Source organism: Corylus avellana, chromosome 5 (genome assembly GCF_965113065.1).
Source record: "Corylus avellana chromosome 5, dhCorAvel1.hap1.2, whole genome shotgun sequence".
Classification (NCBI taxonomy): Eukaryota; Viridiplantae; Streptophyta; class Magnoliopsida; order Fagales; family Betulaceae; genus Corylus; species Corylus avellana.
In genome coordinates, this window is record NC_142494.1 from 18658030 (window position 1) to 18670617 (window position 12588).

General features: G+C 33.9%; 1 protein-coding gene, 1 non-coding gene and 1 pseudogene across 3 annotated transcripts; all 3 read left to right on the forward strand.

The window, feature by feature from the left end:
* The first annotated feature begins 4861 nt into the window (after positions 1–4861).
* Positions 4862–6900, forward strand: LOC148585879 (uncharacterized). Its single transcript, XM_088516805.1, has 4 exons — positions 4862–4939; positions 5019–5120; positions 5217–5658; positions 6761–6900. Exons 1-4 carry the CDS (start codon positions 4862–4864, stop codon positions 6799–6801), a joined length of 663 nt encoding a protein of 220 aa, XP_088372931.1. The 3' UTR covers positions 6802–6900.
* A 496-nt stretch (positions 6901–7396) lies between these two features.
* On the forward strand, positions 7397–7505 carry LOC148585880 (small nucleolar RNA SNORD90). Its single transcript, XR_015912599.1, has one exon. It is a non-coding gene; the product is annotated as a small nucleolar RNA SNORD90 (small nucleolar RNA).
* Positions 7506–7803: 298 nt separating this feature from the next.
* On the forward strand, positions 7804–11464 carry LOC132181950 (WAT1-related protein At5g07050-like; annotated as a pseudogene). Its single transcript, XR_015912163.1, has 7 exons — positions 7804–8045; positions 9293–9355; positions 9478–9594; positions 10233–10471; positions 10821–10979; positions 11062–11213; positions 11302–11464. The product of XR_015912163.1 is annotated as a WAT1-related protein At5g07050-like (transcript).
* Positions 11465–12588: the final 1124 nt, after the last annotated feature.

Here is a 12588-nt window from a genome sequence, read left to right on the forward strand (position 1 = left end):
TTGTGTGAGTATGTGAGGGTGTTTTGGCAAAAGAGAGGTTGTTTTTTTTTTTATTATTTTGCTTTCAAGATGTAGTATTCTAGCCTAACTCGTTCTTTATCTTATTGTTATGATGTTTAGGTGTTTTTCATGGCTTAGCTAGTAGGTTTTGAGCTTATAGTTGTGTTTTAGGGTTTAATCTTAATTTAATGAAGGTTTAGCATTTTGATAATTTGGATGTGATTTCTCCTGCATTGATGTGTTATTTTAGGTTTGGACTCTACTAAGGATCATGTTAAAACCTTAGAACTTGCTTAGAAGTAGATTGGTAGCTTTTTGGTTCATAATGGATTTTATGCCTAGCATCGAACGTTCAACCTTCCCTGTCCGAATGTTTGATGTCATGGCTGAACATTCAATGGTCAAGCACAAAATTTGTTTTGAGTGTATTTTGGTTTAGGACTTGTTTTAGCTCGAATTAAAACCGATGGTAGATCTTTTCTCAGATTTCGAGGTTGTGGAGCCTCAAGAGGATTTTGAGGATGCATCGTATGACTCAAGTGAATAAAAACTTACATGAATACTTCTTGTTATTTTCTTTATGCATAGCATGATTAATGTGCATGTTTACAACCCTCATGAAATTCATTTTTTGATTATTGTAAACTCTACTTTGCAAAAACGTATGATGATTAAACAAGATGATAGAAATGATAAAATTTGTAAAAGCATGCATGTGAAAGACAAAAAACGAAATTAGATCGTATGACATGATACATCGGTACATGCAGGATAACGGCCATGTGCTAACTAAAATTATGAGGGTTAGCCCTATAGTCAAAATATGTTTATCATTTATGTTTAGGCTTGAATCCAATGGTTATTTGTGACCAGAATAGCCATGTTTGTATAGTAGTTATTATGGGCAGATATCAATAGTAGCATAGGCAACCCGAGTTCATACTCGGTTAGGAGTGGACGGTATGCGTATGATATTTGGGGCGTCGGTATTGTATTACAAATCCCTCGAGACAGTGCCAACACTACCAAGAAAGGGTCAAGGGCTTAGATAGACCATATGGAATTGAACTATGACATGATTCTCATATTATAGCATGTATTATATCTATATTGTATTCATGACTATGTTATCAAAGGCATTTATACTCACTAGGTCGTGGACTTACTCTTGTATCTTCTCCACACACACACATATATATAGTTTCGTTGAAGATGGATACCCAAAAGCATTCAATTGTTTTGAACGACTTGATTTGGATAATTTTTTAGGAGTTAAATCCCGTGTGTCTCAAGTACATGTGGGACACTGATGTCTCGTGTAGCTCAAGTACATGTGGAACACTGATGGAGCCACCCGTTAGGACATGAACGAGATTATTTACATGCTTTATCTTATTAAGAATAAAGGAATAACAATTAACCTCGTCGTTTCCTTTGTATGCATTTAGTGCAAATGTTGTATTTGAATGCTTGAATACCATAAATACTTGTTTTCCTTTTGTCTTCCACATACTTTGAACCTACAAGTACGGGTGTAAAAGAGCCGAGGTTGGGCGAGCTTGGGTTGTCCGGGCTCAACTCATTTATTTTGGGCTCAGGCTCGAGCTCGACTTGAGCCTGACATTGCTGCTCGAGCTCGAGCTCGACTTTTTTTTTTTTTTTTTTTTGGTAATTTAAGTGCATTAGAGTTTTTTATTTTAATTCAAAATCTTAGCATAAAAAAAAAAATTAAAAAAATTAAAAAAAAAAAAACCAAATAAACTAATTGACACTAATTTGCTAAACCATACATTTATGTGCCCTCTCACTCTAACAGATTAATTTCCACCTCACAAACATCCATAGATAATCAACTATAACAAAAATATAGAATCAACTAAAATGCTAAAGAACATTGAACAAACATAATTATGTTCCTTCCGGCAGATTAATCTCCACCTTACAATCATCCATACAAAACCAACTAAAATGCTAAAGAACATTGAACAAACATAACAGATTAATCTCCACCTCACAATTCCATACATAGTCAACTAACAGAATCAACTAAAATGCAACATTGAACAATAACAATTATTTTCCCTCTGGCAGATCAATCTCCACCTCATAATCATCCGTATCCTCTACTTAACATAACAAATGCAAAGTAATTAGTTCAAATACAAGATATTAAGAAACTGGAAATTAATAATAATTTAGGAAAAATTGAAACTCACTACGCCACCCCTTTTTAGCCCATACATTGAGAGGCAAGGTGAGAATATACAGAGAGGCGAGGTGTGCTTGTTATTACTAAAAATATACAAAGAGGCAAGGTGAGAATCGTGGGATATATGAAGACAAGAGAGACCAAAATCAAAATCAAAATCAGGTTACTTACCTTGCAAGGAGAAAATAAGAGAGACAAATGAGGTGAGAGGAGGCGAGGTAAGAGGCGAGAGTGTCTAACTGAGAGGCGTGAGCTGCCTGAGAGTCTAAAAGGCGAGAGCGTCTGACTGAGAGAGAGAAGGGCGGCACTTTAGGTTAGGGTGAGGGTTTCTTTTTTCTTAGAGATGTATTTATAGTGTGCACTTGAAATTAATCCTATATGTGCGTCTAATGGTGAGACTGGTTCAATTGATCAAATCCAACAACCAAGATTAAATTCAATTAAATTGGACGGCTACGATTAAATTCAATCAAAAATTCAAAATTCAAAATTTAGGAATTAGGAATAAAAATTGTGTTATTTAGTATTATTTAGGGTCAGTTTGATGCTTCAATTTTAATAATTGCGATTTTAAAAATTTTATTTTTTTCAATCACGTTTTTGTTTCTTCTTATTTTAGATTAATTGTTTTTAAAATGACAATGCCAACCGCTTTATGTCACATACACTAATAATCTACCATCATATTACATATAGTTTATATAGACTATAGCATTATTTTGTTAATATATTAAAATGTTAATGCTTAACATATATTGTATCTTATATTGTTAGTGATATGTAAACATTTATATACTTATATGATTGTATCATTATATGGGTAATGGGTCAATGTTAATTGTTATATACTTATATTATATGACCTCATGATCTAATAGTCATGCACTCATATTTAAATTTTATGATCATATTATCTCACAAGTCATATTAATATTATCTTAGAAGTTAGATCTAAGATCATGTGATATACATTTTACAAGAATAAAGAATCTAATTATAATGCATTGATTAAATAACACTATAACTTATGCAGATATATTATATGATTATATAATGATTAATGATTATGTGATATACGATTCTAATTTCCAAATTAGTATAAACTATCTAATGATAATATTTTTATTAAATGACACAATAGCTTGTACCATATGATTATATCATATAATAAAATTATTAATGATAATATCAAATATTTCTTATTATTTACTATATATATTTCTTATATGTGTTTATATAATATATACATATGTATATAAATAATATATATACACACATATGCATAAATAACAAAAAACAAAGGTATATAATATATTTGTTATTATTGAGTAATGTTGACTATATATTGTTATTTGTTACTTAATAAAAAATATACGAGCCGAGCCTAATAAGCGAAGCGAGCCTTATACGAGCTTAGCCGAGTCGAGTCAAGCTTGCTTCGTTTATTATACGAGCTAGGATTCGTGTTTATGAAACACTTCATTTAATATTCGAGTCGAGCATGAACCAATCTTATACGAACCGAGCTTGAGCTTGCTCGAGAGGGGCTTGCTCACTTAATAGCCCTACCTACAAGCCATTGCTCATACGACGATGGGATGCAGACAAATTATGGAGATATGGTGTAATTACACAATTAATTCCCATAGATGCAGTTACCGATCTCTTTCTCTTTCTCATCATGGCATTCAGTTACCAATTCTTCCTCCTTAATTATATGATGACGGTTAACACCAACGACATACCACTCACATACCACTCAAATCATATATCATCTTATTAAAAACTGTTAATTAATTCGAGGTAATGGAACCAATACTAAGAGCTTGGCTAAAAGGTGGAGTATAATTATGCTTGTCAGTATTCAATAATTGGCCATGACAGAGATAAATGCTACTAGATCTCCCACTGAATCTAGTCATTAGGCACTAGCCCTTTTTTTTGAAAGAAATTCATAATATTCCATTAAAATCAATGGTCGAATAGAGATGGAAATATATATATATATATATCAAAAGAAAAGCAATCCAATTCGATTATGGAGTAGATGGATGGAGCTTAGCAGCATTTAAAGGCATTATATAAGTAGAGTAGTGTGACCCGAGAAAGAGGAAGCCTGAAGCGAGAAAAGATGTATATATGAAGACAATTTTCTTTCGTCTTTCTAAATATTTTTTTAAAACAAAGGTGGTTTTATCGCAAAGTTAAAAATAATACTACAAAAACTAATATTTCCAATTCGTCCCATCTTAGAAGTTCCTAATGGATCGACTATTTAAGTTATGAAGATTTCTCATTTAAAATGATCAAAGTTTGAACGAGGGGTGCAACTTATTTTGACGGGAGTGGTAAAATACATATATACTCTCAACTTTATAAAAGAAATTTAAAAGAAAAATGGAAAACCAGGAGGACCCCTTGGTCAATTAATAGTTACGTCACTGCTCCCACTGAATCTAGTCACATGGCGCCATGAGTTAAATTCTTCATTTTGTGTAGTGTCATTATATGGTTTTATTAACATGTACGAGTGTCATGTAAAACGAAATTGCCTCTTTATTGTGTAGTGTTGCATATAAAGAGTACTAAAACCAAATTTCCCTACATTATTAACATATCAATATGGTAACTGTGTAGGACTATGCGAACAAAATGAAGAGCTTGCGAGCATTAAATAAAGAGCCCCATTGCACCGGATCGAAGAGTTATGCCAGAGCGACAGATGAGGAGGTAAGTGTGTAATTTAACATGTAAACAACAAATCATTTGATATATTTAAAAATATTTGTATGTCCTATTTTTTCGGCAGGCCATACGTCTGGGCAAGTATCCTACTCGTGCAGAGAGTTACATCAGCACGCACACGAAGGCGGACAAAAGCTATCCGAATGAGATAGTGGAAGAAAGATGTGTATGCTACAATTTAATTCTTTGTTTATATACTTTAAAATTATCTGCAATTAACAGTTGTATGACCCACTGACCCAATAATGAATGTAACATACAGAAAAGGATGAAGGAGCTGATACCCACCGACCCTGCAGCGTCGTCTAGCATCACAGAGGGAACGGTCAAGTGGGCGCCAAACGACGCGTATGCACAGGCCCATGGAAATAAGCCTGAATACGCCGGTAGGGTTCGGCAGCTTGGATCGGGTATTTTGCCCGTGCGGGGCTCCATACGTTCATACTATACACCTTCACAAGCAAGGTCAGAAAACACCAGCCAGTACTCCATGATATCACAAGAAACGCTTGACAGAGCTCTTGAGGCGGAGAGGGCGAAGCACAAGGAAGAGATAGATGCATTGGTGGCCGAGAACAATGCACGTCAGGCAGCGTTTGACGCCCGATTGCGCCAGATTGAGGCAATGATGCGGTTCAGCTCTGCACCAGATGGAGCTTCCCCACATATTGCGGTGGTGCCATCGTCGATCGACGGCGAAGCAGGTACTGACATTTTTTAATGGTCAAATGTGTTTTTAGACCTTTACCTATATATATGTGAACTTCTATAACCTATATATATGTTAACGTATAACTTATGACCTTTTCAGTTATAACTTATGACCTTATGACCTTATAACTTATAACTTATAACTTATAACTTATAACTTATGACCTATATATATGGAATTGTGTTATCTTATGACCTTTTCAGTTTTATGGAGGGGCCTACTGTTTCCTAGATTAGAGTAGCGGGGCCGAGGATCCCTCCCTCATGTATTATTTTTGAAGAAGAAATCCCTCATGTGTATTAAATCAGAAAGCATTGTTACCCATATACTAATTCTTGCGTGACTTGTCACATACAGCATTCCAATTGGGCTGCCTTAGGAGATAGAAAATAGTGGCCACCTTTTCTTGAATTAACTTGCTTGCTTCTATTTTTAATGGTCAAATGTGTTTCTAGAACTTTAGCTATATCATGTGAACTTCTAAAACCTATATATATGTCAACTCTTAATATGTTGTAGTCATTCTCTTAATTAATTAATGTTGTGTAATTCCTGTTGAATTTGGTTTATATATCATTGTTGGTTTGGTGGTGGATGTGGGTACGTACGAGCGTTGCTTTTGAACTGTTTTATTGGTATTATGAGATCAATATACAACTATAGTCCTTGTAGAATATTAACAATCTAGTGTATGTGATTGTTTGAGAGTATGAAACGATCAAGTATTAACTAGATGAATATCATAATTTTTTGGAAATAATATAACATGATTTGAATATATGTAAAGTCCTATGTGTTAATATCCTCAACAAATTAAAATGTTAATAAATATCTCACATAATTGCCATGGCAAAAATGAAGCGCATGAGTCTATAAATTTAACGTCAACATTGATTGCTCTTGAGGCGGAGAATTTTAGTTTTTTTTTTTATATGCATTTTTGGCTAATTAACTTCATCATCGTTTTACCTCTTGTTGTTATATCATTTACTGTGTTAGACTCAACAATTGAGTTGGGTGAATATTTGGACATAAATGAATTGCCCTTACATAGTCAATATTGTTTGGTGATTGTTTGTTTTTATCGTTTGCAGGTGATGGAGAAGATGCTATGAATGTCAATAATCAGCATTGACCGTCTGGTTTGCCATTCATACTTGTATAAAAGTTACTTTGTTGACGTAATTGTATTTATGATATCCCTTTTTATAACAACAGAGATAGTTTTTTGATAATTGTGGTTGGTTATTGACACTGGTATATATATGTTATTTTGTGTGTGTTAAGATTGATGGAAAAATAGTCTGATGTGTTAACTTATTAGGTTATGACTTATGTTATTTGTTATTGATGGAAAAATAACATGACTTATGTTATTTGTATAGATTGACGGAAAAATTGCTAGAATTATTTGCAATGATTGATGGATAAATTGTATATCAGGTTAATTGTAATCCAAAATTCGAGTATAGTCTCAAAAAAACTAAAGAAAAATATATTGGGGGTGGAAAAGAATTTAAAAAAATTAACCAAAATTTCTGACGTGTCAATTTGTGACACGTCAGAAATTTCTGACGTGCCACAAATTAACACGTCAGAAATTTTCTGACGTGTCAATTTGTGGCACGTCAGAAATTTCTGACGTGTCACAAATTGACACGTCAGAAAATTTCTGACGTGTTACAAATTAACACGTCAGAAATTTTCTGACGTGTCAATTTGTGACACGTCAGAAAATTGCTGACGTGCCACAATTTAACACGTCAGAAAATTTTCTGACGTGTCAATTTGTGGCACGTCAGAAATTTCTGACGTGTTGAATTTGACACGTCAGAAAAAAATTTCTGACGTGTCGATTTATAACACGTCAGAAATTTCTGACGTGTTATAAATCGACACGTCAGAAATTTTCCATTTCTGACACTTATAATATTCACGCGCGAGACACGTCAGGAACACCACGTCAGGGACGTTTTCTGACGTGTCAGGCAGCCTGACACGTCAGAAAACGTACGTCAGAAAAAAATCATTTTCTTGTAGTGGGCACTTGTTAATCACTTTTTTATGGATCGGCAGTTACATGAAGCATCTCCAATTTCATCATTAAGTAGATGTGTGAAGCCATTTTTGGGGTGAAATGGTGAAAATGGAAGAGCAGGAAGAGAGTGTGGAAGGAGAAAGAGGAAGGCTTAAGAGAGAAAAGTTGTATGAAGAGGTGAAACCATATGTTTATTGCATATTCTCTAACTTTTGCTTAGCAGGATACAACTTAGTCTCCAAGATCTCTCTGGACAAAGGCATGAGTCGTTATGTGCTTGTTGCCTATGGACATGCTTTTGGAACATTAGCTACTGCTCTTCTTGCATTCCTCTTTGAAAGGTTAACCCTTCACTAGCTTTTCCTCTTTCTCTTTTGGTTTATTTATGTTTAATTAACTTCTTCGAGTCTGATCAGAAAGGAAAGCAGAAAACAAAGAAAAAACTTGTTGCACATGTTTTCTCATTGTATAATTGTATCAGAATGTTTTGATGAGAAGATGGACACGAGCATAGAATCACAAAAACTAGAGAGCACAAGCAAGCGCACATGCTTACTGCATGTGGCTTTTGCCTCTGCATGCCTTCAACTCATATGTTGCATAGGTTGTCTTGTCTCTAAAGATATATCTCATAAACTTACCACCCAAATGATTTCCCTTGGCTAGCAGCTCCATCCTTTAACATCAAAACTTACCACCCATTCTAACAATTCATGAAGCTATAAAAGGAATACTTATTCGCCCCCCTCCCCTCCCAAATAAAACAAAAAACGTTCAATGACTTGGTGGTTGACTATCCATTGTGGTACTGTTTGGCCACCCTCGGTCGTTCTGCTAGAGTGGCCGACTATTCCAAGGAGTGGTCGATGACCCATGGGAAAGATGAATCAAGACATAATATATATTATCACATGGTGAACATATTGTCAATACCGTTTAAAAATTTTAAATAAAGTAATCATATCTTTTGGTTAAATGCTTAGAAATGAAAGCGGATACTATTTCTTCAAAAAAAAAAAAAAACACATATTTTTCACCTAAATTGATATTTATGCTTCCAAAAATCACATTTGGAGATTAAAAAAAAAAAAAAAAAAGGTAAGTTTAACTCCGCTTTGCCTAGAAATATATTTTATTAATCAATGTTTTAGAATATATACCATGTCTAGCATCTAGATATATAGTCAAATCAATATGAACATTGAAGTTATGATTAATTTTTCCGATGAGTTGGGGGATTTTTATGCACAAAGCTGTGTTATATGCCAGAGATATTCCTATAACCAAAAATTAAAAAAGAACTATATTAATATATTCATTTCTCTTGTAGTTTTGGGCAAGAAAAAGGGAAAGAAAAGGAAAGGAAGGCGAGAGAAACGGTGGCTGGAGAGATTTGTGAATATGCATATGATCAGCTCTTGTTTCTAATTTTTTTTTTTTTTTTTTTCTTTTTTGTTTCCTTCTCCCTTCCCTTCCCTTTCCTTTTTGCCAATACAATGTGAATAAATAATGAAAAATATAAATAAATAAATAAATTTGGGTGTGAGTTCATTTTTAGTTATAATCAACCTTTAGTATTCCTTTGCAGGAAGAATGAGAGCAAAATTAGCGTACCAATCCTACGAAATGTCTTCTTTTTGGGTCTGCTGGGGTAAGTATATATATATATGCCATGGCTGCTGTTTTGTAATATTATTAAATAATTTATAAGCATATATATAGAACAAACTTTTTGGTTAAATGCTTATACTTTTTTCTCACTTTTGAATTTAGAGCTGTGCTAGGGAGGACGCTGTATTATGCTGGACTGGAACAGACTTCACCAGCTTTTGCTTCTGCATTAAGCAACTTGATTCCATCAATGACCTTTATCTTAGCAGTATTATGCAGGTACCAGGATTCTTCTCCATCCTGGAATTCTTAAGTTTTTCCTTTTTTCTTTTTTTTATAACTACTATGTTGGAAATGCTATTAGGGATACAATATTCTAGCTATAACGATTCCGAAAGAAAAGTTAGCCATATCTGTTCTATCACATCAAAATAATTAGTCAATTTGGAGCTTCTATATAATTCCTTATGAAATCAAGTTTCACTTAGTAACTAGGGTGAGACTTAGCACTCATGATTATTTTTATAAACTGTACATTTTATGTAGGTTACTTCTCATCTTCCCAATATAGGATCGGGGTATTACACAACTTGTTTATGAAATATTGCTCAATAAACCCAAAAGTTTCTTTGCTTTATCTTGTTCTTTTTTTTACTTTTTTCTTTTTTTTTTTTTGTAGGGATAAACATGATGAGAAATGCTACATGAAATCTTAAATGTATATTAATTTCAGACGTAACAGTGAAAATTACGATTCTAACTCACTACCAAGTCACAGAGCGTGCAATTTTTCGACCCATGAACGAAAAATTTGAAGCCAGACTTTTACCCTTTGAATGATGACATGTCTTGTCTTGTTTATGCATTCAAATGATTCTTGATTGAGGCAACTAAAGTTCAGTAATTGGGATATTCAGGATGGAGAAACTAGAGATTTCTAGGCTTAGTTCTCAAGCCAAGATATTGGGAACAGTTGTTGCCTTTGGTGGTGCAACACTCATGACCCTTTACAGGGGGATTCCCATTATTTCTCTGCATAATCGAAGCTCACATCAACATGCCACTTCCTCAAAACCATTCATAGACAGATTCAATAAAGGGGTCCCTCATGCTTCTCGTTGCATACCTTTCACTGTCAGCATTCTACATATTACAGGTGATTTATTAGACACTATATTCAGAAAATATCCAGACTGCTTATGTATATACAATCAACAAACAGAAATTAAATACCATTGACTCCCAAGGTTGCATGAATCCTCTCAATTGGTGAAAGAATATGAGTGTTTGACTCCGCTCGCTAATTAGTGATTATTAGTGACGACTTTTGGGTCGTCCCTGATAATGTGATTGTTAAAGACTTACTTTAATGAAACTAATTTTTAAAGTTTAAAACGCTTTAAAAATAGAATAAGAGAGTTATATAGATGTATCAGTTTACTTATCGGTAATAAAGATTTTTGTCTTGCTCACTCAAAAAGTAACAAGATTGATGACTATTGTAGACGGCTACAGTCAAGATGTATCCAGCACCAATAACTCTCACGTCATTGACGTGCTTATCGGGTGCTTTTCTCTCTAGTATCATGACAGCGATTTTGGATCATAAAGCTTCATCATGGAAATTATCATGGAACATTACCCTTCTTGCACCAATCTATAGTGTGAGCTTATGAATTCCACCTTTGTTTTTTCTTCCTATTTATATTGATTCATGAAATCCTAATTTTATGATTTTCTCTATAGGGAGTTATGATATTTGGAGTTACAATTTATGTTCAAACGTTGGCAATAAGGATAAAAGGACCAGTTTTCATGACAGCATTTCGACCGTTGTCCACAATAATTGTAGCTGTTATGGGATTACTGATTTTAGGAGATGCTTTATACTTGGGAAGGTAAATGTGGATTACTTTTGTCAAGCAAAAATGAGAAATGTACAAATATGGAATTAATATTTCTTATAATTTTATGCTTTCTTTCCAGTGTTATTGGGGCGACATTGATATTTCTTAGTTTGTACGCAACTCTATGGGGGAAGGAAAAAGAGAAGGATGATAAGCTGTCGGAGGAAACCGTGTTAGAGGAAAGTATTGAAATCAAACAAGAAAAGTAAGAGTTTGATACATGTAAATAATAATTTCTTATATGTTCAGGGAAATACAATTACTTAATTTTGACCCATTTGTATAAGAGCAATATATTATTAGGATCTATGGATAAAACGATGCATTTTACATTTATTTTATCTAAGAGAGAAATTATGATATGATGATTTCCTACTATCTGAAAGTAATAATTTTAATTACCCTTTTAAATATTGTAATTTTGGTCATATTTGCACAGCTATCCACCATTCAAAGTCCAGGGTTAGGATGGACTATGCATATTGTTTTTTGATTTATTTTAATGCACTAAAAAAAATAAAAAAAGAAAAAAGAAAAAAAAAACTCCAATTACTTTTGAATAGTATTACTATTCACGCGTCAATATTTATTCTTTAAATGTGACATTTCAATAGTTTTACTATTCATGCATGAAAAGTAACGTTTGAATAGTGTTACTATTCATGCGTCAATATTCACATGTGAAAGGCGATGTTTGCATAGTGTCACTATTCACATGTGATATGCGACGTTTGAATAGCATTACTATTCACAGATCACTATTCACGTTTGAAATGTGTCGTTTGAACAGTATGTTACTGTTCAAACGACACTAAGAACTTGTTTGGGATTGCGTTTGAGAAATAAAGCTTTTAAGTTAAAAAGCGCTTTTGGACAAAAGCTTCATTTCTAAACTTTTACCAAAAATGCATTTTAGCTATTTTTAGGCTTTTTGGACCATTAAACCCACTTTTGATTATTTTACCAAACGAGTATTTTTTTTCTTCAAACAGACTTTTTGAATATTAAAGCACTTTTAGACCCCTCTAATACAATCCCAAACAAGCCCTAAGTAATTTTTGAAAAAATTGGCGCTCAAAATTTGCATTTATTACAATCACATGCACCCAAAAACTTCAAAATTTCTCCCTCCCTCACCCATATACATAAAAAATAATTATTTTTGAGAAAAAAAAATAGAGGGGTGGTTGCCGGTATGGCCACCACCCTTGGGGGAGGGGTTGGCCAACAAGCTACCCCTAGAGGTTTTCAGGGGTGGCCATGCGCCACCCACAGATCTGCCCACAAGCCACCCTAGAGGTGGCCGGCGGGGGGGTGGCCTTTCGGATACGGCATTTTGCTACTTTATGGGTTATCCATAAATGTC